Here is a 26,515-nt window from a genome sequence, read left to right as displayed (position 1 = left end):
TCATGAATGGGATTAGTGCCTGGAAAAAGAAACCCCAGAGAGCTCCCCTACTCCATACACTCTGTGAGGACACAGCAAGAAGGTGCCAGCATGAACCTATAACCCATTCTCCTGTATTTCGTTACAGCAGCCCAAATGGACTAAGACAACCTGAGTTGTAACAGGATGCACAGCCATCCAGCAGCGATGACATGGCTTGGCTTCCCTTGCAGCTAGATGTGGCCATGTGACTAAGCCCAGCCAATAGGAAGCAAGCAGCAGGGATGACGCAACTCCAGCCTGCTCTCTCCTTCTGGCCTTCCTGAGGCTGTAAGGTGGATACCTGCCAGTGAGCCAGAATTGACCATGCAAGCGGTCCGAGGCAACTTCTGGCAGATGGCAAACAACAAGATAGAAGGAACCAGGCCTCTGGATGACAAGGAGGTGAAGCACCAGCCCACCCTGAACCCCATCTAAGCGAGGCTATTTGATGAGACGGAAGGAAACCATTTTGAGCTGGCACACAGCTGTGAGTTTGTCTGCTAAGCAACTTAGCCTGTACTTTATGCTAATACAGAGAATTTGGGCAAGTTATTTCCCTAGTTTGTGCCTCAGTTTCCTCACCTGTGGAATGGGTGTAAGGATGAAAACTGTTGGTACAGGAAACAGTCTGCCAATGTTTGCTGATGTCATTATTATCAGAAGGCACAATTCTAGAGTGATACATACCAAACCATAACAGTGGTTCTTTCCCTACAAAGGGGAATCACAGGGAGCTCAGACATTCCTTGCTAAATTTTGCACCAAGTGTATGTTTAATTTTGTACTCAGAAGAAACTGTGTAAGTACTGTATATGTCTGTAAAGTAGGACAGGGAAGAGCTGGGACTCTAACTTTGACCTGTTACACAAGGTCACACCCATTGGTACCCTGTCAGTGTCGACGCCACCCACAACAGGAGCCAGGTCTGAGTTTCCCAAGGAAATGACCACCTAGGAAACTGTTTGGCTGAGTCAAGGAAGACAACAGCTACAGAGGCCAAAGGGGTCCAGAGCTGGGAGCTGAGGACCTCCCCAAACGTGGCCTCAGTTCTGAGAACCAGCCAGAGGGGAAGGAGCAGCTGGTTCCCAGCACATTCCTGTCCCCAAACTGGCTCTATTCCTACAAGGAAGCCTGTGGCAGGGCCACTGACTTGGCCAGGAGACAACTGGATGAGGGTCAGTGGCAGAGACACATCCTCAAGGCGACGGCCAATTCCTCCTCAAACAACCACATTCCTCTCCCTTCATCAATTCAACCACCTTATTATTCACTGAGCACCTCGCTCTGGGATAGAGCAAATAAGATAGATAAAATCCTTGTCCTCAGGGGAGAGAGACAACTGAAATATACATGAATAAATACATGAATAAGACTCTTTCAGATACTGCCAACTGCTCTGAAAAAAAGAAACCAAAACAAACAAAATGACATGACAGAGTTACTTCACCTTCATTTAGGATGGTCTAGCACAGCCTCATAGCTCAGTCAATAAAGAATCTGCCTGCAATGCAGGAGACCAGGGTTCGAATCCTGAGTCGGGAAGATACCCTGGAGAAGGAAATGGCCATCCACTCCAGTATTCTTGCCTGGAAAATTCCATGGACAGAGGAGCCTGGTGGGCTATGGTCGATGGGGTCGCAAGAGTTGGACACGACTTAGCAACTAAACCACCACCACCAGCACAGCCTAGCTGAGGAGGTGACATGAGCTGAAACTGAAATGTAAGGACTGAAGAGATCCAGTGATGCAGCCTTGGGGCACAGCCAGTTCAAAGGTCCTGAGGCAGAAACAAGCTTAGGGAAGAAGGGAAAAGTGGTCAGGCCTGAGTGCATGAAGTCACAGTCCCTGAGCGTGGGAATGTGACTTCCTGTGTTCACACCAAGTATGCTTAATCAAGGGCTCTGCAAACACTAGGCACTCAATAAATTCTGCTGGTTGCCTGGAAACGTGGCTCTCCTGAGGCACTCAGAAGATGGTACCTTATAGCTAGCAGGTACACCAACAGTAGGAGAGCTGAGTTGTGAATTTAGGCAGAGCAAAGGCCTAGCTCTATTTTCTAGCTATTTCCTCAAATGCATGCAGGCAACAGGAAATTGTGCTTGGGCTCAGGTCACCAATACCCTGGGGGCTCAAGTGAAGAAGCCAAGAAGCCTGCCTTTCCAAGGGGCTTGGAAAGTCTGAGCTTTCCAGGAATAAGCCCTGGCTCCATCCCTGCCTGTTTGGGCAAGAAACTTTACCCTTTTGTGCCCTAAATTCCCCAGGTACAGATAAGGAATCCATCCCGCATGCCCTCTCCTGCTTTTTCTTGGGAGAAAGCAATCTCAGCCCATCTAGTCTAAGAGGAAGGACCCATAACCCTGGCTCTAAGGGTGGGTATAAGGCTCAGGCCTGCCCAATCTGCATATTCCCACCTCCTGGCCATTATGATTGGCTCAGTGATAGGCATCTGACCTAATCAAGCCAATGAAATCCAGTTCTGAGACTTTCATAGAAACTTATGGGAAAACATGTCATTCCATCAAGGTTGCCAAGAAATAGAAAGGGAGCCTGCAGCTACTGGGGTCAACATGTCACTGCAAGTTGAAAAGTTGCCTAAGTGATGCCAACACAGAAGAACATTGAAGCTAGAGCTGGAGGAAGACTTCCAACAACCTCAATTTGGTCCTGGATCCAGCTGTGCCTGTGTGTGTGCATACTAAGTCCCTTCAGTCATGTCCAACTCTTTGTGACCCTATGGACTATAGCCTACCAGGCCCCTTTGTCCATGGGATTCTCCAGCCAAGAATACTGGAGTGGGATGCCATGTCCTCCTCCAGGGGATCTTCCCAACCCAGGGATCGAACCTGGGTCTCTTATGTCTCCCGAATTGGTAGGTAGGTTCTTTCCAACTAGTGCCACCTGAGAAGCCCCAGCTGTGCCTGCAGTCAGCCCTATTTCTCAATTATAAGAAGCAATCGGTTCCCCTTTTGGATTAAGCCTATTTAAATGGATTTCTGTCATTTGCAAACAAAAATCCTGATTAATAGACCCTATGCATAAATGAAATAAAAACATTCCAACTTGCACCAACGTCAGAGCTCTGTTTTTTGTTTTTTAAATTTTCTTTTTCTCCTATTTTTTGGCCACACTGTGGAAGCATCCAGGATCTTAGTTCCCCAACCAGGGTTTGAACCCGTGGCCACTGCAGTGGAAGCATGCTGTTTTAACCACTGGACCACCAGGGAAGTTCCAGAGTTCTGTTTTTAAGAATAAATAACTTTTGGCATACAGAGGACTTGACCTGTCAGGCTCCAAAAATGATGGGTTTTATTAGCTGCTGCTAAGACAGGAAAGAAGGGGGCCTGTGACCGGCACCTCCATCGCCCTCATCTCCAGGTCTGAGCTACGCTGTCCTGGGCTGCGCTGGTGTAGGAATATGGAAGGCAGGGGTGCCACACACCTGCTTGGGGGGCTTGTGCCGATTATATTCCTCTCCCCAGAGCTTGGCCTCCATCTGTAGACGCACGTCCTCGAAGTACACGTCCCTGTCCACGGACTCGATGTAGCGTTTTGCCACGTAGTTGGAGGCCCCCTTCCACTGCTGGGTGTGCAGGAAGTTGGAGAGCTTCTTCCTGAGGGGAGAGGCATCAGGGGGCCTGCCTGACACTCTGGGGCTCACTGGGACCCCAGCCCTAGTCCTCAGGACAGGGAGACCCTGTCTGATCTGGCCAACAGAGTCAGGAACAAAATGCAGGAGGTGAGAGGGGCTTCCCCACCCCACAGCATCCTTCAGAGATCTGGGAAGGAGGGGTCAAGGGACATACTCCCTGTTCTGCCCAAACCCATCCCTACAGCCTGGCCCAATGTGTGGTCCAAGTAGACAATGTCACAGAACCTCTGATCTCAGGAGCCTGAGGGCATCCGGGCAGGGCCCCCAGAGGCAGGCTAAGTCACTTACGTCCTGAAGCACTCCCTCATTGCTCCCCGGCCGAAGGGCTGAAAGACATGACACAGATATGTGCAAACCTCATGGACAAAATGGTGAGTTATACATGTACTCTATGTGTATGGAGCTCCATTTATACGGAGTACAAAAACAGGGAAACCAATCTCAGGTAACAGAATTCAGGGCGGTGCTCACCCTTGGGAATTAAGGAGTAGTGACTGGGGCTGAGAGGGTCTTCTGGGGGGGTGCCAGTGATTTCCAGGGTCTTGATCTGGGTACTGGTGACACATGTGTTCACTTGGTGAAACTCATCAAGCCAGACACTTTTCTGAGTGTGCGACACACTACAAAATGCTTCGTAAATCGACCCTGCTGCTTCCTATGCAGGAACTTCTCTTCTAGTTGATTTTTTTTTTTTTTTTGCAACCCACTGAGTTCATCTTGTTAGACGAACAGTCTTAAGTGGTGACTTGCAATTTTTGAAAACTGATACACACGTTCACAGTTCACTGATTTTCAACAAGAGTGTCAAGAAGAATCTTTGAATATATATGATCAACATATGAAATGTCCAGAAGAAGTAAATAAACAGAGACAGAAGTGAAATTAGTGGTTGCCCAGGGCTGGGGAAGATGAGGGAACTGGAGACTGACTGCTGATGGGTATGTATGAGGTTTCTTCTAGAGATGGTGAAAATGTTCTGGGACTGATCAGGGTGATGGTTGCACAACCCTTGACTATACTAAAAATCACTGAGCTGTTCACTTTAAATAGGCATGTGGTATGGCGTGTGAATTATATTCAATAAAGCTGCTATAAAAGATAAAATAAATACACAATAGAAAATACCCTAAAGCTTAAAAAAAAAAACAAACCAGAGGATGTGGAGGACAGGGAGTGGGCACTGCAGATGGTCAGCCTGGACCGCGCTGAACTTGAGGCTCTGCTCACCTGAGATGCCATCTTGATTAGGACTTCATCCTCCACCCACTCGCCGGTGACAGCATTGTACCTGCAGAGATCAGAACCCACCCCAGGGCGCAGCGTCCATCACCTGATCCTGTCACTCACTGGCTAAAGGTAGAAGACTTTTCTGAGCTTCCTGCCACCCTGAGGATCAAGTCCACTCTCTACCCACAGGCCCAGCTGACCTCCTGGGTTCGGTCTGTGGACACGCTCCCTCCTTCCCAGGCTCCCACCACAGTGGCCTCCTTCCCTTTCCTCAAAGACAGCTGTTCCTTCACCAAGTACCCTCTGCCCTCTACGCTACTGCTGCGCTGTGGGGAGGCTACAGCTCCTCCACCGGACTGTAACTCCACAAAGACAAGCCATGTCTGTGCTGCGTACTGCAGGGCCTGGTACTGGGGTTGCTTAATAAATGCATGCTGGCTGCACAAGTGATAAATAAATTTCTCTATTGTAACTGGTCTAGATAGTGAATGGTGTGTCCCAGGAAGGAAGGCGGCAGCACCCTCGGTCTTGCCAGTGTGAGGCCCAGCCCAGGTAGCTAGGCCAGTCTCCTGAAGTCTGTCCCGGTGCAGACAGCAGCGGTGAAGGGTCCCGCCTCTGAGTCCAGCCAGGAAAGGGGCCACTGGCTACACACCCAAGATAGAGAGGCACAGAGAGGGTTCCAGAACATTTTCATTTCTCTCTTTCCCAGGGATCCTCTTTCCCAGAGCAAATCTGCCCCTAGGCCTGGCTGGGCCTTAACAGGTTTGTCTGGTAGAAAGCTCTTCGGCTCAGTAAGTCCTGAAAATCTAAAACCTCCCCCAGGGCTGAGGCGTTCTCAGCTCTAGCAGATGCACCCCTGGTCCACCCTCGGTGGGGAGAGACTCCAGAACCTCCCAGCTCCTGAGAACAGCTTCCTCAGAGCCTGAAACCTCTACCAGGAAAAACAAGCAGAGGCTTGGCAGGTAACCTGCCCCAGGCCTGGGGGGGTGGGGTGGGGGAGGAAGGCTTGTCAGAGCCGCACATCTGCTGGCAACAAGCTCATGGCAAGTATTGCCTTCAATAAATAATGGCCATCATTATTATTAATTTTATTACCATGTAGGTGCCAAGGTAAAGCAAACAGTCTGCCCTCACTTCCAAGTAGACTGAAAGCTGAGAGGCACCCAGAAGGTGGGGGAGGGTGGAGACAAGCCATACTGGGAGGATCTTAACTGTCCTTCACAACCACTGACCTCAGAGGGGACAGAGGTGCTCTAAGTTCACTGAGCATTCACTGCAAGCTGAGTGCTTACACAGAACTCCTCAAGAACCATCACTCAGCCCAATGAGATCCATACAAATACTGTGCCCACTTTCCAGATGGGAGAACTGAGGTTCAGAGAGGTGAAATAACCTTCCTGAGAGCCAAGATTCAAACCCAGATCAGTTTCAATTTGACCTTTGCGATTAACCAGTCTGGGGACAACTCCACTGAATAAGAAATCTGTCCCAGTGAAGGGCCAGCTTGCAGCAGAGTTCTCTAAAGACCAGGAGAGGAGGAGGAAGCCTCCAATCTAGAAATCTCTGGACACTCTGGGCATCAAAGTCTGACCTCCCTCTGCTGGTAGTCAGAGCAGTTGAAATCAGCAAGTTTAGCTAGGAAATCAACACAGTTTGGTGTGGCCCCTGGTCCCTGTTCCTGAGGAGCTCTGGGATACACAAAACTAGCCCAGCATGTGAGTCCTGCTTCCCAAGGGCCTCCCTGTTGGTCTGGAAGCCACATGTCACCAACCAGCCACCACACTGCCCTCATAGGCAGGAAGAAAGAGAGTCCACATCCTGGCCTTCTGGGGCACCCATAATACCCAGCTGCTGGAACAGACCCCAGAGCCTGCTAGGAGGTCAGCCTCCAAAACGGGAAAGGGGTGCACGCCACGCTCTAAGCCATCTCCTCACAAGGTGTGAGCAGGAACACGTCGCAGAAAGGTGGAGGGGGTGCCACTGCTTCTGCCTGCCCAGCATCCACTCTTCTTTCTTCTGGCAACAGCACCCCAATTTTCCTTTGGGGAACCACCATCCACCATTCTCAGAACATATGGACTGGGTGGAGCTGATCCCCCAGCACTTTCTGATGTGTAGTATGTGATCTAGACTTGGCTAATCAAGGCAAAGCTCCTGGCACAGTGACTGGTTTAGTGGTGGGCCTATAACCAAAGCCAGGCCAATGATATTCAAATGTTACAAACTGAGTCAGATTCTTTTCCATTTGGTGAGATGAAACATGGGGCTCCCAGGGGCCATCAGTACCATTAATGCAAGAGAGTCTATCTGGTGTCAAAGTCAAAAGCATCCTTGGAGCACCTGGAATGAGCTATACCTGAAGCACACATAGATAAGTCAACCATTCCTCTTTGCTTAAGCCACTGTGAATTGGGTTTCTATCACTTGCATTTGGGCTATTTGTTACTGCAGCGTAGCTCACCCTAGCCTGTTGCACACTGTCTTATAGGAACACTGTGAGGATTAAATGAGATAAGGCACAGTGCTTGTCTGTGTATGTGTGTTAGTCGCTCAGTTATGACCCGACTCTTTGTGACCCCACAGACTTTGGCCACTGGGCTCCTCTGTCCATGGGATTCTCCAGGCGAGAATACTAGAGTGGGTTGCCATTTCCTCCTCCAGGGGATCTTCCCGACCCAGGGATTGAACTCAGGTCTGCTGTATTGCAGGTGGATTCTTTACCATCTGAGCCCCCAGGGAAGCCCTGCACGGTGCCTAAACATGAGTAAATACTCAAATATTGACTGATATTATTATTATTATATTCCCTTTTCCTTGATCTCCAGGGGTACTTAAGCTTCACTGATTACAAGCAAAAAAAGGACCCAACCCCCAAGGACCCCTAGAGAACTGGGGTCATACAGCACCTGCAGACAAGGAGCTGACCTGTGGCGCGTGGCGCATTCCGTGGCAACGTCTTCCAGGTGGAACTCAGCCCAGGGGTCAGGCATGTGCTTGGCTTTCTCGATTGCATGCTTCCAAGCTTCCTGCAGAAGCAAAAGGGACTGTTAGGCTTCTGGGACAGCGGAGGCCAATTCCTCCCGCCATGCGATTTCCCAGGTGTCTCCAGCCTCTCAGGAGGCAGACAGCATTATTCAGACAGAATTATAATCACCTATTATCCTTGTAGGAACACAGTTCCCAAAAGACCTCAAAGGGCATAGCCTTCCCACAGCCAGAAGTGACCTGCCTCAACTATAAAAATGAAGAAGAAAACGTAATACGCATAGAAAATACATACTGCTTTGCTTGTTACCAAAGAGTTGAGAATGAAAATATTATTCCCCACCCCTCTGCTCAGATTAGAAGACATTTTAACAGCTGGTAACCAGGAGTCTGACCAGGATGTGGGAAAATGAGTTCTCAAATACCATCAGTGGATATAAACCTCTTCTAAAGGTGGCCTGGCAATGTACTAAAATGGGAAAAAATGTATTCCTTCATTTTTTAATTAATTAATTTTTATTTTGGCTGTGCTGGGTCTTTGTTGTTGCAAGCAGGGGCTACTCTCTAGCCGTGGTGCATGGGCTTCTCATTGCAGTGAGTTCTCTTGTTGCAGAGCACGGGCACAGTACTTGTGATGCTTGGGCTTAGTTGCCCTGCAGCATGTGGGATCTTCCCGGACCAGGGATTGAACTCCTGTCCCCTGCTTTGGCAGGCAGATGCTTAACCACTGGGCCACCAGGAGAAGTCCCTATATTCCTTTATTTTGATCCAGCAATCCTATATCTAGGAATGTACCGTACAGAAATACAAACATAGGGACTTTTTTGGTGGCCCAGTGGTTAAGAATCAAACCTGCCTTCCAATGTAAGGGACCGGTTGGGGAACTAAGATTCTGCATGCCACAGGGCAACTAAGCCTGCACATCACAACTAGAGAAAGCCTACGTACCACAAGGAAGAGTGCATATGCTATAACAAAGACCCAGAGAATACAAAAAAAAGCAAGTAATACAAATATAAGTGTGCACACTTGTGTATGAGGGGTATTGTGATTGTACAAAACTGAATTCAACCCAAATGTCTGTCTGTGGAGACTGGTTAATACACTTTGACCATATTTAAAATGTTAAATAGCCCTGTGGTGAGAATTCTGGACTCTTACCCGGTCCAACGTCACTTTTTTATAAATATTATATAAATCATAAATACACCCCATTTTACTGCCCCAAATGAAATTTATAGACAATATAAGCTCCTCAATCTCAAAAAGTATATTAAAAAAAAGAGTATATCAAACTATGCAAAATATACATTGCCTTTACATTAACAAATGGCTAGATTCTCAGTTAACTACAAACAGATTCCCAGGAGACATTTCAAGGTCCTGGGGTGCAGGATCACTCCTGGTGCAGATCTGCTCTTCCATTCCAGGATTTAGCATCCCTGCCCTTCAAACATCCGGTGCCTCAGTGCCCTCCACTGTTGTGCTGCCCAAAAACACACGTCCCCAAATATTCAAACCCTGTTGAGAACTGGGCCTCTTGAGCACTATCTGGGAAAGATGACCAAGTCACGTGATGGAGAGAACACGCTGAGTCTCAACAGCATCACAGTATGGCCCCATTGTTTTGTTTGTTTTAAAAAGCTCATTTTACTGCTTTTATAATCCAAGGTGGAATCCTTTCCCCTTTAAACAAACACTCTGACACTCACACTGGGTAGTAACCCCCTCTCCATCTTTTCCTGCAGAGCTTGAACTGCTGCCTGACAGCCTCTACAGAATCCGTGAGACCAAAACTCCCTTCCAGGCCACAGGTCTGAGCCACAGGAAGGGGCTGGATACTGTCTGGGCCAGGCAGATTCTAGACCTCCTCTCCCCACAACAGCCTCCCTCAGCCTCCCAGGCCAGCTCTTAGGAGCTCTTCCATGGACTTGGGTTCAAACAGGACAGCTCCCCAGCCTTGGCCCGCCTAAGCTCCACCACTGAGAGCTGCTCAGAGGAGAGGAGGTAGAGGGACTGAGCTCATCAAGAAACTCACACAGAGGGACTTTCCTGGGGTCCAGTGGCTAAGAATCCGCCTTGCAATGCAGGGGACATGGTTTGATCCCTGGTCGGGGAACTAAGATCCAACATGCCTCAGAACAACTAAGTATGTGAGCCATAACGAAGATCCAACGTTAAGATCCAACACAGCCAAATAAATAAATATTAAAAAAAAAAAAAGAAACTCACATACATACAAGTACACACACACACATAGCCCAGGGCTCTCTTACTGTGGCTTTCTAATCTCTGCAAAGTCTAAAAACTTGGAAACTTAATAATTCACACTTAATGAAAACACCTGGGAAATACAGAAGACAGACAAAATTCAAACTTGCCACAGGCCATCCACCCAGAGCAACTGTTAACATCATCAATGCTTTGGAAATTAGTTATTTGCCAGATCCCTTTTGTGCATTTTTAAATAAAATTGGAATCACACTGCAGATATAATTTACAGCCTTTCAGGAGAGTGTTCTGCATCTTCCTTTTTTCTCCACTTTGCACAGGATCTTGGATCCAGTCTTTCCATGTCATATGTGCAGACAGGCTGGGCTGACCTCATATCCCTTCCTTGGTTGTAGGATATAATATAATTGTATAAATATACCTTAAGGTAGGGCTTCCCTTGTGGCTCAGCTGGTAAAGAATTCACATGCAATGCAGGAGACCTTAAGGTATTTCTCAGACCTAAGCTGATGGCTATTCGGATTCTCTCCAATGATCTCTGCTGAAGAGAACATTCCCTTATCTATATCTCTGTGCGCTTGTCCAAGAGCTCAGTATTTCAAGGGAATGTAATTGTGAGATCACATTTAAAGTTTAGTATTTTGGAGTTCTCTCCCAAAAAGATTCTCCTAGGTTACACTCCAAGAAGCGGAGAATAAACCACTCAAATTTTTTGACACAAACATTACATCATGAATTTACAAGTTAGCTGTAACAGCTCCATAGTAATCCACCGCATGGGTTTATCATTATTGACTTAACCTGTGGTTCTCCGCAGTGAGAATTTGAGCTTGTCACTGATTTTTCCCTCTTATACATAACCCTGCAGCAGACATGTTTACAAGAAAAACAGTTTCTGGATTTTGGTAATTTAAAAATGTGCCACAGTCCCCTCTAGTATTCCAGACGCTGTGAATGGCAGGAACGGCCTTCCGATCCCCGTACCTGCCAAGAAGCCTGCAGAGTTCTGTACAGGTGCCCTGTCTTCTGCCTGAGACACACGATTTTCCAAATGTATTTCTCAAAACCGATGACTAAGACATGCCCTAAGCCACCTAAGACAGGGCCCCTCAATCAACGAGGATTATCAACAGAAGTTACGTGCTGGCTGGGAGCTGTGGCATGAACCAAAAAAAAGTCAAAGAAAAAAGTATTTCAGAATTAGAGGGCATGATATGTCACAAGGTCAAAATTACCTTAAAAAAAAAAAACAAATCCAGAAAAGAATCAAGCCACACCTTACTGGCAACAGGTATGTTTAATGTAACTGACTTTTTTTTAAAGCACAATATAAAAAGTCTGGTACTAAGACTCAGTTCCCTGAGTTCTGGTTCCGGCCCACTGCTGACCCACTGGGGGAACTTCCATTTCCTCATTTACAAAAGACAGGGAAGAATGTTTTGACTACTAGTGGTCAACTTCTTTCCTGTCCCCACTAGAAATAGTGTCTCACTGAGTCCGAAGTGCTCTTTACAGGTGAACAAACTCAGCTGAGCTGAAATCACTGGTCCTGTTTAATCCCATCATGTTGGGAAAAACAGGTGGTAACTGTGGCCTGGGAAGTGAGTGCTCTCAGACACTGTGAGTGGAAGCAGGTATCGCCACCTTTGAGGGCCATCTGCTTATGCTAGATGGCTGGCCAGTAATTATGACCCTGCTTCATTGACTTCTGACCCACCCGTTCTGATCACCTACCACGTGTGACCGGCCGAGCTGGCCCAAAGATGGTTGGTGCTCATAATACTGTGTAACAGGCAAACACTGCAAACAATCGGCTCCTCCACAGAGGGATGATTATGTACACTCGGCATAATCCGATGCAGTGTTAAAAAGATGACGGCACTGATATGGGCAATCTCTAAAAGCTACTGTTTGGGTGGAAAAAAACAAAGTGCCGAATAAAGCAAGCAGTATGACACCATTTACTGGTGGATGAAGCCACTAATCAATACCATAGCTTTCTTAGACTCACAGAGATCAGCCTTGTGGTTGCCTAGAGGGAGGAGGGGAAGAAAAGGATGGAATGGGACTTTGGGGTTGGCAGATGCAAAGTATTACATTTAGAATGGATGAACGACAAGGTCCTACTGTATAGCACAGGGAATTATATCCAATCTTCCAGGATAAACCATAACAGAAAAGAATATATATAAAAAAGAATGTATATATGTGTATAACTGAGTCACTTTACAGCACTGATTGGCAAAACATTGTAAATCAACTATACTTCAATAAAATATATATGTGTGTATGTGTGTGTGTGTATACACACACACACACACACACATATATATATATATATATATATATATATATATATAGGCTTCCCTCATAGCTCAGTCAATAAAGAATCTGCCTGCAATGAAGGAGACCTGGGTTCAATTCCTGGGTCAGGAAGATGCCCGGAGAAGAAAATGGAAACTCACTCCAGTATTCTTGCCTGGAGGATCCCATGGACAGAGGAGCCTGGCAGGCTACAGTCCATGGGGTCGCAAGAGTTGGACACGACTACACCACCACCATTTGTATATATACATATATGAAAAAATACCATCAGATTTCTAAGGATGTGTGTGTCTGTAGATATATGCCTAAATGTACATTTACATATAAATGTATTTTCAAAGGTCTGAAAGTTTTACAGCACAGGGAATATGGCCAATATTTATATGACTTTAAATGGAGCATAATCTACAAAAATACTGACTCACATGTTGTACACCTGAAATACAATATTGTAAATAAACAATAGTTTAATAAAATGTTTAAAATAAAAAATAAAATACATTTAAGAGGTCTGAAAAATCATTTACACTAAGCTGAACCATGATTGTCTCTGGGAATAGAAGAGGAATAAGAGGTTGAACAAGGTGAATTTCAGCTTCATCTACATTGTTTGCATTTTTTTACTATGAGAATGTCTTCAGGCATTGCAGGTGTAAGTCATCGTTAATAAACCAAGATCACTGGATTAGATGATCTTAAGGTCCTAACAGCTCTAACATTCTCTAGTTGCAAAGATCCTAAAACTCAGTTGAGTGGACTAACTACTCTTCTATAAAACAGAGGCCTAGGAGTTTTCATAAAGAGGGAAACATAATCCTGGAAAGAGAACAAAATGACTTTGGTTCCTCAAAGCCTGCAAGTACAAAGTAAAAATAAATAAATACAAATATAATGATAATAAAAAACTTCCTGCTGTGTGGGTAATGTGTTTGTACAAGCGATGTTATCAGCTACTGTGGCTAGGAGTTTTTTTGTTTTTGTTTTTAGCATTTACTGACTGTGCCAGATCTTGGTGGTGGCACTCAGAATCTTTAAGTTGCGGCATTCTAACTCTTAGATGTGGCAGGTGGGATCTAGTTCCCTGCCCAGGGATCTAACCTGGGCCCCCTGCATTGGGAGCACAGTCTTAGCCACTGGACCATGAGGGAAGTCCCTATTGCTGCTGGGTTGCTTTTTTAAAAACGATTTATTTAAGTTTCTGGGCTGCGCTGGGTCTTCATTGTGCTTGGCTTTTCTCTAGTTGCGGTGAGTGGGGGCTGCTGTCCAGTGTGGACGTGCAGACTTTTCCCTGCAGTGGCTTCTCCTGTTACGGCACACAGGCTCGGGAGTTGCACTTCACAAGCTTAGTCGCTCCTTCGAAGGTGGGATCCTCCCGGACCAGGGACTGAACTCATGTCCCTTGCATTAGTGGGCAGATTCCTAATCACTGGAACACCAGGGAAGCCCCTTTTTAAAAAAATTGATGACTATTTTATTCTTACCCTATGACCCACTTATTTAGCTCCCAGATATTACCAAATAAAAACGAAAACCTTTGTTCACTCAAACTTATGTGCTGGACTGGCCAAAAACTTTGTTCGGGTTAAACCCCAAACTTTTTGGCCAATCAAATATGATTTGTTTTCTTATCATTGAATTTTAAGAGTTTTTCTATATATTCTGAATATAAGTTCCTTTATCAGATATATGACTAATAAATATTTTCTCTCCATTTATGGCTTATATTCTCATTCTCCTAATAGTGTTTTTTTTTTTTTCAAAGAGCAGAAGTTTAAAATTTTGAAGTCCAACTTGTATCAATTTGTTCCTCTATAGATCTTGCTTTTCAGGTCATCCAGGAAATCTTTGCTTTACCCATGTTCACATAGGTTTTTCTCTATCTTTATTTTTAAATTTTATTTTACATAAGTTTAGATGAAACTGTAAAGAAGTTGATTTACAATTTGTGTTAATTTCTGCTGTACAGTTAAGTGATTCAGTCATACACACATACATTCATTTTCATATTCTTTTCCATTGTGATTTAGTACAGGATATTGAATAGAGTTCCCTGTGTGAAGCTTTGTTCTTGAAACATCTGTTACATTCACAAAGTGTTAGTCCATCAGTCATGTCTGACTATATGCGGCCCCATGGACTGTAGCCCACCAGGCTCCTCTGTCCATGGGATTCTCCAGGCAAGAACACTGGAGTGGGTTGCCATTTCCTTCTCTAGCGGATCTTCCTGACCCAGGGATCAAACCCGGGTCTCCTACACTGTAAGGCAGGTTCTTTACCATCTGGGCCGTCAGAGTGAGCACTAAGAGAATGTTATAAAATGTTTTTTCCCCCATCATCACTTCTGTAGACTTTAAGAATAATAGCCCTAAGTCAGCCTTACTTGCCCCTCCTGACCAACAGTAAAAACACTTAAAACCACAGCCAAGGGCAAATAAAAGAAGCGGGAAGACGTGGGGATGCACAGTCACGCTCCGGGATGGGAAGAGGCCTTTGTGCTGTGTGGCTGCCCCACTCCGGGCCACACGCGTTTAGAGGATTCGCGCAATTTCCATGGAACCCAGCATTGACTGTAACAGCAAAGACCTGGAAACTGCCTCAGGGTCCTACAAAAGAAAATACTTAAAGAAAACGTGGCATATCTACACAATGGGCTGCCATGGGGCCACTAGAAAAATAATGGACTAGAGCCACGTTTACTGATGTGGAAAAATATGCATCATTTCTTGTTTGCTGAGGAAAAACTGTTATTAGAAAGCATACATGGCATTATCCTGTTATTGTAAGAAAATGTCCCTGTTTATTTAGTTGTGTCTGTATATTGAAATACACACTAAGACCTTAATAGTAACTGTATCTGAACTTTCATTGTTTTCTGTAAGGAACATACATTACTTTTATAAGTAACCAAACAAATAAGTATAAAAGAAACAAAGTTAAAAATCCTCAAGGAATCTTTGTTGAAAACAGTAGTTTCAGTTCATCTCCCCTGACCAGTAGGATTCAGAGAGGACAGGATGAGAAGGGTGGGAACAATAACCAGCAAAGTCATAACACTCCCTACGATTATGAAATGCCCTCTTTTCCTGGAAATCTTTCCTCAGACAGCGTCCTGGCTGGCACCTCATGGCAACCTTGCCAAAGACAGACAGGCGGGTAAGTTAGTTTTCTGATTCACTGATGAGGTACCCGAGGCTCAGAGAAGATGGAAGTAGCTCACCTACAGACCTGCAGCAACCATGAAATGGCAAACCCAGGACTCAAATCCAAGCCTGTCAGGCCCCAGTTGCAAGAAGTGGACTAAACATAGAGTTATCATATGCCAGCCATTCCATTCCCAAGTACCTACTTGACAGAAATGAACACATGCCCACACAAAGACTTGGGTAGCATTATTCGTAACAGCCAAAAGGGAGAAAACCCAAAATGTCCATCAGCTGACAAAGGGATAAACAAAATTGGTGTATCAATCATCGATAAAAAGGAATGCAGTACTGACACACACTTCAAAATTGATGAGCCTTGAAAACACTATGCTGGGACTTCCCTGGTGGCCCAGTGGGTAAGACTCCATGCTTCCAAAGCAGAAGGTGTGAGTTTGATCCCTGGTCTGGTAACTAAGATCCCACATGCCATGCAGTACAGCCAATAAATTAATTAATTAACAGATTAAAAAAAAAACCACCAACAATAACACTATGCTAAGAAAAAGAAGCCAGACACAAAAGGCCACATATCACATAATTCTATTTACATGAACTGTCCGGAAAAGGCAAAGCTATGGAGACTGAAAATACACTAGTGGATACTAGGGTCTGTGTGGAATAAGGATATGGGGGGGCAGGTGATGGCTAAGAAGTATGGGGTTTCTTTCAGGGTAATGAAAATGAGCTAAAATTGGTTGTGGTGATATGGATGCATAATTTTAGAAATATACTAAAAGCTACTGAATTGAACATTTTAAATTGGTAAATTGGATGGTATGTGAATTATATTTCAATAAAGCTGCTAAAAAAATCACAAAATAAAGGTAAAGAAGGGGGACTCTCCCCGCTCCCCGCCCCCCACTAATGAACATCTAGCATATGTCCATAAAGGGTCATGTGCTTCAAAAAGATGAGTCCCTCCAGCCAGTTTTGACACTCCTCAGACTCTTCCCATTTTCTAGACACCAGGTCACCGATTGCCAGAGGCAATCTCTTTTTGCTTCCACCACCCAGCAGGCCCTTGTTTTCCTGGAAGTCCAAATCTTTGTGGACCTAAGGGACACACCTAAGCTTCCCTTTTCCAGTTCTGTATTCCCAGAGCAGTGGGCGGAGCACCAAAATGGTCACCAGCTCTTTGTATGCACAGAGCTTCCTGCGGTCAGTGGCCAAAAGCTGCCAGGCCAGGCCCTTGCGGGGCTCAGGTGAGCAGGGACACCTCTCTTCCCAGTGAGTCATCAGACGTTCATCTGTCTCCTTCTGGGGTGATTGATGTACTTTGACCAAGCTGCCAGAGCCACCCTGGGTGGGTCGAAAGTATCAGTTTAATCACCAAAGTCTACAAGAAGGGCGTGGGAAGCTGGCGTGCCCATGTATCATGGGAGCTCCAATGCCAGTGCAGCCTCCTTGAAGGGCAATGGCCAGTGCTCAGCCAAGTTCAAACCCACAAATGTTTTTCTCCAGCCATTCCACCTCTGGGGATTTACCCAGCCGGTGCAACCTGTATAGGCACCAGGACACACACACATAAGAGACACAAATAAGAGATGCTTACAGAAGCACCATTTGTGGTAGCAAAAGCTTAAAGATGACCTTCACACCTACCCACGAGGGACTGGCTAAATATATGACAGTGCTTGCAGATAATGTCAAGATATTCAGCCATTAGAAAACTAAAACAAAATAAGCAAGACAACATACTGCACTCGTGAAGGACATCAAGCAATTAAGATCTCAGAACCTCGGGTTTACTATATGTCAAAACATCAGTCATAGGACTGCTGCACAGATTCAATGAGTTGATATGAGGAACCACATACAGAGCAGGCCTGTCCAACCCACAGAGCCGGTTATGTAAGTTCTAGCTGATGTCAGCTCGTGTGTGCCAATATGGAAGACAGCACAGGAGTGCAAAACAGGTAAAATAACATATCTGTGAAAAAGACAAGGAAGAGATTCACATATGTACATACGCTTATGTCACAAGAACATTTCTGGAAGGACATTCCCCAGGGAGACAGGGTCAGAGGTAGGAGGATTGCTTTTCACTGTTTATCATTTATGCAAGTTGAATTCTTTCTACAGAGTAGGTATAATATTTACATATTACAAATAAATGTATTTCAAAGTTTGCTCAGATATATGTATAGGAGATTTATTATAACACTGTAATAGGAAAAAAGGGAAAAAAACCCAAGTGTCCCTCAAGAGGAAGGGATTCCCTGGTGGCTCAGATGGCAATGCGGAAGACCTGGGTTCGATCCCTGGGTTGGGAAGATCCCCTGGAGGAGGGAATAGCTACCCACTCAAGTGCTCAGGTCTGGAGAATTCCATGGACAGAGGAGTCTGGCAGGCTACAGTCCATGGGGTTGCAAAGAGTCGGACATGACTGAGTGATGGACTGGCTAAATAAACCCCTGTACATCAAGTGATGGAATCCAACTTAATTCACTTAAATTAAAAAAAAAGGTGATCTCTGTATTTTGATAGGAACAATCTCTAAGATATTCTCAGACAAGGAAAACAATTCTTTTAAATGCAAATTTACACTTCATTAAAAAATTGAAAGCATACTATATGCTACATATGTTAATGCTAAAAAATGCAGACATTGTGAAAGAGAAGCAGAAACGGAATAATCCCACCCAAAGACAATCTCTGTTGGCATCTTGATGTATTTTCTTTCTTTTTTCCTCTTTTACAAACTTTATTAGAGTAATTGAAGGGAAGTTGGAAAAAAGCCCAAGTCTCTTCCAAATCAAAATGTCACATATAAATGATTTTGAATTATTGGTAAAATATTTGGAATATATTTTAGAGCAAATGTTTTATATTATATGAGTAAATCTTATTAGTAAAAGAGGGTCATTCAGAGTTATGAAAAAAAATTGAATGAGAACTATGAATAACAAACGTAAACATTCAACAAAACAAGATTACAAAAACAAGTCTATATGCAAGTACCTGTGAGAGCACATATATTACCAAATGCATAGATACATAAACATACATCTATGCATGTGAAAAACAGCATATATATACATACGGTGAGCAAAAATTGGAAGAAAAAATATGTCCATGTAAAAGTACTTATATAATATCGTACACAGAGACTTGATGTACTTTCTTTTAGGGTTTTGCTCTGTGTGTGTGTATTTACAGAGCTATAATCATACTCGATACCCTGTTCTTTAAAATTAACTCCAGAATGGAAGCACTTTCCCACATTATGATAGCATCCACTATAAACATCCTTCTGTTGTTGGCTGTCGGATATTCTACCCAGGGGAGGGCCCCCTGAGCGAGCCTGCTACCATCCCCCTGGGGATTCAGGCCACATTCCCTGGCCTTGACAGCGACAGACTCAACAGTTCACAATACATGCCTGGTACCTGCCAGGGTGGCGCCACCTTGGAGGAACGCCAGGTGGTCATTTTGATTAAACAACCCAAGTTGCCATGTCGACAGTAAATGAAAAACCATGTTCGGTTTGTTGAGTGCCAGGGAGAAGGAGGTTTGGAAAACTGAGTTGCTGCCTCCCTCTGAAGTCACCACTGGCAACAAGAATGCCATAGAGCCTGCCTTCTATCACCTAGGAGAGTGGGCAGCCGAGAGCTACATCTTGTCCTTAAATGGCCCTTCCGCCGAGAACAGGGATGGGAAGTGCAATGGGACACAGGCCCTCACCTTGCGGTCAGGGGCTGACTCATAAACAGAACGACATTCAAGAATGACAGATGGACAGAAAGGTCTGCTATGAGCCCCAGAGAATGTGGAGGAGATAGCCAGGGTAGGATGTCAAGGGAGCCAGACCAGGAGCTCGGTCATTTTAACAGACCCAGATGTCAGCTAAAAGAGGTTTCAGGCAGAGGTGAGAAAAGCAATGCCCGTTGCAGGAGCGAGGAAAGGTGCAGGGTCCCTGGAGGTCATGAGCTCCCATCCTCAGTGAGGGTTTTGACTTGCAGAATCTCTGAGTTTTGTGCTCACTCAGTTGTGTCCAACTCTTTGTGACCCTTTGGACTGTGGCCCACCAGGCTCCTCTATTCATGCGATTTTTCAGGTGAGAATACTGGAGTGGGTTGCCATTTCCTCCTCCAGAAGATTTCCTCACCCAGGCAGGGATCAAATCTGAGTCTCCTGCATTGTGGGCAAATTTTTTTACTGCTGAACCTTTGGGAAAGCCCATGAGTTTTAAGGGCAGCCAATTACTGATGTTTCTTTGGGGGAGGAGCAGTTACTGGCTCTGTTGCTCTCTTTATTTTTCTTCTTCTAAAAACATCCTTTTGGGTACATAAGCAATACATACATGTAATTTTATAAGTTTCAAATGTTTTAAAATGTATACAATGTAGGGACTTCCCCGGTGGTCCAGTGGTTAAGAAGAATCCTTAACCAGTGGTTAAGAAACAGGTTCGATCGTTGGTTGGGAAAGATGCCACATGCCGTGGGGCAACTAAGCCCATACACCATAACTACCGAGGTTGTGCTCCAGAGCGCAGGAGCCGAAACTACTGAAGCCCGCGTGCCTTACAGCCTGTTCTGTGCAACAAGAGAAGCCACTGCAAGGAGCCCATGGACCACAGAGTAGCTCCTGCTAATCGCAACTAGAAAAAGCCTGGGTGTCGCAGTGAAGACCCAGAGCAGCTAAAAATAATTAAAAAATTTTTAAAGTAGCATCTGTTGAAAAGATATATATATATATATAAAATATATATGCAATGTATTATAATAATCACAGTCCCCCTTTAGATCACTCTCCCGCAGAGAGAATTACCACTGATTCTCTGTTGGATACAAATTCCCTCTTCTCATTAGTAATTTTTAAATTTGTTTATAACATTATATAAGTGTTTGCTAAGAAAATACTAATATATGTGTATCTGTTTTTTGATACAAATAGGAATCATATTATATATTTCAACTTGCTTTTTTACTTCTCAGCACATAAAAATAAAAATAGCTAACATTTTGTTCTTATTATGGACCATCACTATCCCAAGAGCTTTTCATGGATTTTGGTTTCATGCCACAAAAAAATATATCTTGTGTATATCTTGGCACCATTTCAAGTCAATTCACATAGAAACATCTTTGCTTTAATGTAAATACAGCATTCTGCTAGGACCATGGTCTATAATTAAACAGGCCCCTCCTCAATGGAATATTTTAGCGGTTTCCATTCTTTCTTTATTACAAACAATATTGCAAAACACATATTTGAATATGTAAACTTCAACACTTGCACAAATGTTTCATTGCTTGTTCTCAACTGAGGGTGGTATCCTCTCATGTGCCCTTAGCAAATGTACAGTGGGGAACATTCTGGGTCATCATAATAAATAGGGAGGAATATAACAACGAATAGGCGGGAATCTGACATTTAGTGAGCTGGGATGAGACATGCTGAAAGTCCTACAATATGAGGGACAGTCCCACCAAATAAACAATTGTCCCCACCTGAAACTAATAGTCTATGTTTACTATAACTCTGACATATAAATACTTTTTACTTTAATAATGATTGTCAAATGGCCCACAGAGGTTTCTGTTTTATGTAAGTACCATCTATCTGTCCTCTGATGAGACAGCACCCACAGCAAAGTGAGTTTAGCACTCATCCATCTCCTCACTGATTCCAAATAAAGCACCTACTATGTGCATGGCACTAGGCATGAGTGATGAGCAGGCCACAGGGTCCTGCCCTCATGAAGCTCCTGTCCTAAGCCAGACCTATAGACAAACCTCCTTTTGCTGGATCACTCATCTGTGTTTCCTTTAAAGGATTCACCAGACTGTGTTTTGGGGTCACACTGTCTGAGACCCTCCAGCTCCTGGGCCCACAGGCAGCTGCTGCTTGATGGAGCCCTTCTGAGGGGTCTGCCCCACTAGGAGGCCACCAGGATCCCACTTCTCTGGAAGCAGCCCCCTGTTCTGTGATCCCCACTCCCACCCTGTGCCCTGGGCCAGAGGTGACTGGACCAGAGACAGAGGATGTCTGACTCAGGTGGACCAAACAGGCTTTCTCCTCCCACAGCTGGGATGGGAGAGGGTCAAATCCATCTTTGCATGTGGCTTTGTCTGTAATGAAGGGACTCCTGGGGATCCATTTTCCCACCATGTAGACTGAGGAGCAGAGAAGAATAAAGAATAGACAAGGAGATGGAGGAAGGGGCCAGAGAGGCAGTTCTGTGGCCTTCCAGGCTCCTGGATCTGTCCTCAGAGACCAGACATTGTTTCTGCTCCTGGGTCTCAAGAAACACTTCTTGACTGTTAGGAGAGATTTCCTCTTTTTTCCCCTTGAGCTAGCATGAGCTGGTTTACACTCCACAAGCCCTGACCCCTCTAGGCCCCTGGCGCCTGATTCCCTTGCGCATGGTGCGCATGGAGCTACAGGGATCAGGGTTTCCGTGCGCCCCCCGACTCACGTGGACAGACCAGGGGCCAGGATGCTCTCCCGTCTCCCCACGCAGCCCTCTGCGGGGGGAGTGTGTGTTTCAGAAGTTGCCTTAGGACAGGAAGGCAGGGCAAGCCGCAACCTGACCCTTCAGGGCCCCCCAACCTCAGAGGGGACCCACAGGCCTATTTCTGGAGCTGCCTGCCCCTGAGAGACTTAAGCTAGAACTCTGGCCTGAAAGGAAAAAGTATCCAACTGTCTGAGAACTAAAATTATTAATTTTCTAAAAACAGATTCTGCAATTAGAGAATGACTCCAATTTCAAATCCCAAAGTGGTAATAGGCCTTCTGCTCACAGTACAAATTGATACTTATTGTTTGTGAGGAATAAAAAAGGATGACAGTATTGCATTTTTAACTTTTTCACCACCAGTTATTATACAAAAGTCCAATAATGTTTGCCTTTCTCCTTCATCTCTATAACCAGCTTTGCCAGGGTATGAACACAAATTCCTAATAATATAAGCACCCTATTCCTCAATCCAGAAGAAGGATGTCCAACCTTAAGCAGAGGCTCTTTTGACCACAACCAACATAAAAAACTACATTTTACACCCTATCTCTGGACCCACATACACACACACAGGGAGGAAATAAAAATACTTAACAAACCTTATGTCATGAGAACCTTGTTATCAACAACCAATTTGGTCACTGAATATGTGTGTATAAAGGCATGTGTACATGTCCCTAAAATATGATCACGACTGTCAGAGCTGATATTTTTTTCCCTCTCTCTTCCCTCTCCAATATTTTCTGTTCTGTTCTATTCTGGGTCTTAAAAAACTAGACAAGGTTCCCACAACCCACACTAGTGGGCCCAGTGTAGATATTGGTAAAATACTGCTGGAAAGGAATGCAACTCGTATTGAAACAATGATTCAACGATTGAAACAAACAAACCAAAAACTTGTATTGAAATCTTCCCAAAAATAAAATAAAATAAAATTAAATTAAATTAAAAAAAGAAATCTTCCCACTTAACAGATACTGCCTCAGATCTAGAATTTACAGCATTGGCAAGAGTCTGGAAACGACCTCAGCCAGCGACCCCAACTCCCCATTCCTACGGCAGGTGAGCTGGGGCTCACCTGGGGTGGGGAGGGTGGCACCAGGGACCACTCACCTTGAAATGGAAGGAGCCGGCCGGGGACCCACTGGAGCCGTAGCGCTCGCTTTTTGCTAGGTTGCTGTGGCAGTTATTAACCTTGAAGTTGACATTCTGGTGTGCCCCGGGGTCATCGGTGATGGAGCAGATGAAGTAACCCTCCTCATCATCGTCGCTGTCTGTGTCTGAATCACCAGCCCGGGAGGCTGGGCCGCCATCCACGCCTTCCAGGCGGAAGATGAGGTCTTCCTCGGCCATGGTCCTGGGGCGCCCGTCTTACCCGAGGGCCGGGCGGCACAGCCAGAGTTACTGGGCAGATGCAGAGGTGAGGGTCCTGCGAGGGGAGCAAGAGAAACGGGGGTGCTGGGGCCCAGGGGCTGAGAGGTCGCCGGGCACCTCACCCCAAATACCACTGGCATAAAAGGAGCCGTCACCCTCAGACAGCAAACGACAGCTAGCCGGGGAGACACTTGGCAGGCAGTAGCTAGGAACATTTTAAAGGTACACACACACCCCTCCACCCAGTAATTCCACTTTGAAGCATTCAGAGCTTGGGACAGAAAATAAATGCTTCTTAAGTCACAAGGCTGATCTTTTCAGAACATAAATTACATCAAATCATGCTCCTGCCTAACACCCTGCAGCAGCTTCTCTTCACATTCTTAACAAAATCCACATGCCTTTTAAGGCTACAAGGCCTGTGTTAGGCTGGCCCCTGTCCACGTCCCCTCTGGCCTTGGCGGCTCTCCCAGCCCACGGGCTTTTTCTTTGTGTTCTGCGAATACTGGGGGCCCATTCGCACCTCAGGGCCTTGGTACTTGCTGTCACTTGTACCTGGAAAACCTTCCCAATGTCCCCACAGTGGGTCTTTCTCATCATTTGGATCCCAGTTCAAAAGTCACCTTTCCAGAGACATCTTTTTTGATTCAATTCAAAGAACCCCTTTCAAATGCACATCCAGTCACTCCCTAGCACGTCACCCCGTTCTGTTTTCTTCACAGAGATTTGCCCAAGCTGAAATCCTCTCATCTACTTCTTTATCATCTGCAATCCTGGTGCCTTAAATAGTGCCTGACACAGAGCAGGCCCTAACACACGTCCCTGGAATGGATGAGTGGTCTGAAGAAGTGTTCTCCATAGCATAATCAGTAACAGCAAAGAGAGGGAAAAGCCCACAGTGACCATCAAAGGAGACCTGTTACATAAACTACAGTTTTTCTACACCACGGAATACTATGTGACTGTTACCAAGAAAAAGGAATATAGATATACAAAGACTGAAATTCAGAGACTGTCAAGAAAGAGTTCAGCAACACTGTAAGATACAAAAATCAACAGTATTTCTATGTACTAGCAATGAAAACTCAAAAATGAAATTAAGAAAACAATTTCACCTATAATAGCATCAAAAAGAATGAAAAAACTTGGCTAGGGAATTTCCTGGCAGGCCAGTGGTTAGGACTCCATGCTTCCATGGCAGGGGGTACGGTTTGTTTTGATCCCTGGTCAAGGAACTAAGATCCCAGAAGGCACTCGGCCAAAAAATTAAACCCCCAAACCTGACAAACAAAAGAAGTACACGACTTGAACAGTGAAAAACACAACATGTCAGAAGAAATGAAAAAGAGACTGAAGTAAGTGTAAAGATATCCTGTGTTCAAAGATCAGAAAATTTAACATAGCTAAGTTTGAAATACTCCCCAAATTGATCTATAAATTCAACCCAATCACTATCAAAATTCCAGTGCCTTTATTGAATAATTTAACAGACTGGTCTTAAAGTTCACATGGAAATTCACAGGACCCAGAATAACCAAAAGAATCTTGTAAAAGTTGTAAGAATCATATTTTCTGAATTCAAAGCTTACTACAAAGCTAAAGTAATCAAGACAGTTGGTAGCGGCAAGAGAACAGACACAGAGATCAATGGAACAGTATTTAGAGTCCGGAAATGAACATTTACAGCCAACTGATTTCTGAAAGGGGTGCTAAGACAATTCAATGGGGAAAGAATTATCTATTCATTAGGACTTTTTTCATTTTTGCTACACCATGTGGCATGTGGGATCTTAGTTTCCCAATCAGCGATGGAACCCACATCTCCTACGTTGTAAGCAGAGAGTCTTAACAATTGGACCATCAATCAAGGAAGTCCCAAGAATAATTTTTTCAACAAATGGTGACAGACCAAGTGAATATACACATGCAAAAGGATGAAGCTGAACTCCTTCCTTACATTATACAGATTAACTTAAAATGGAACAAAGGCTTAAATAGAAGAGCTAAAACTGGGAAGAAAACGCAGGATAAAATCTTTGCAAAGCTGAGTTAGGCAAAGCCTTAAGATACTAAAATTACAAGCAACAAAAGAATAGATACATTGGACATCATCAAAATTAAAAACATTTGTGCTTCAAAGGACAGCACCAAGAGAGCGGAAGGACAGCTCACATAATGGAAAAAAAATTTTTGGAAATCATATGTCTGATATGGGGCTGTGACTCATACTATTGTTGTTGAATCGCTAAGCCATGTCCAACTTCTTTGCGACTCCACAGACTGTAGCCTGCCAGGCTCCTCTGTCCATGGAATTTTCCAGACAAGAATACTGGAGAAGGTTGCCATTTACTTCTCCAGGGGAGCTTCCCAACTCAGGGATCAAACCTTGTGTCTCCTGCAATGCAGATGGATTCTTTACCACTGAGCCACCGGGAAGCACCATGACACATACTACTTAACAATAAAAAGAAAAATAACCCAAATAAAAATGGGCAAAGGATTTGAATACACATTTCTCTAAAGAAAATACACATGGCCAATAAACACATGAAAAGAGGCTCAACATCATTAGCCATTGAAAGTGAAAGTGAAAGTGAAGTCGCTCAGTCGTGTCGGATTCTTTGTGACCCCATGGACTGTAGCCTACCAGGCTCCTCTGTCCATGGGATTTTCCAGGCAAGGATACTGGAGTGGGTTGCCATTTCCTTCTCCAGGGGATCTTCCCGATCCAGGGATTGAACCTGGGTCTCTTGTGTTGTAGGCAGATGCTTTACTGTCTGAGCTACCAGGGCAGCCCACTGGGAAGCACAAATGAGTCACAAGCAGTAGGATAGTCCAGTGGTTAGGCCTCCACACTTCCACTGGAGGGGGCAAGGGTTCAGTTGTTGGTCAAGGAACTGAGATCTCACACACTGTAGGGTGCAGCCAAAAAAAAATTTTTGTTAATGGAAAGTGACAAGTTTTAGTGAGGATGTGGAGAAATTGGAAACCCTCATACACTGTTAATGGGAATGTAAAATGTTGCAGTCACTTTA

At 44.8% G+C, this 26,515-nt stretch overlaps 1 protein-coding gene across 6 annotated transcripts in view; it reads right to left on the bottom strand.

Annotated features, from left to right (window-relative positions):
- EEF2K (eukaryotic elongation factor 2 kinase) overlaps positions 1 to 26,515 on the bottom strand; it is a 68,345-nt gene that overhangs the window by 27,081 nt on the left and 14,749 nt on the right. For 4 of the 6 annotated variants that reach the window (XM_070461015.1, XM_070461011.1, XM_070461014.1 and 1 more), the window contains exons 2-6: positions 23,220 to 23,535; positions 7,823 to 7,923; positions 4,898 to 4,958; positions 3,959 to 3,996; positions 3,461 to 3,632 (exon numbers count right to left, since the gene is read on the bottom strand). In XM_070461015.1, the coding sequence (XP_070317116.1) occupies positions 3,461 to 3,632; positions 3,959 to 3,996; positions 4,898 to 4,958; positions 7,823 to 7,923; positions 23,220 to 23,459 (612 nt within the window). In that variant the 5' untranslated portion in view covers positions 23,460 to 23,535. Of the gene's footprint in view, positions 1 to 3,460; positions 3,633 to 3,958; positions 3,997 to 4,897; positions 4,959 to 7,822; positions 7,924 to 19,031; positions 19,167 to 23,219; positions 23,536 to 26,515 lie in introns of those variants that run through there. The other 2 variants (XM_070461016.1, XM_070461017.1) reach the window with 2 other exon arrangements.

Source organism: Odocoileus virginianus, chromosome 33, assembly GCF_023699985.2.
Source record: "Odocoileus virginianus isolate 20LAN1187 ecotype Illinois chromosome 33, Ovbor_1.2, whole genome shotgun sequence".
Taxonomy (NCBI): domain Eukaryota; kingdom Metazoa; phylum Chordata; class Mammalia; order Artiodactyla; family Cervidae; genus Odocoileus; species Odocoileus virginianus.
The sequence above is the reverse complement of the archived record's forward strand: the minus strand, read 5'-3'. Positions and strand labels throughout refer to the sequence as shown.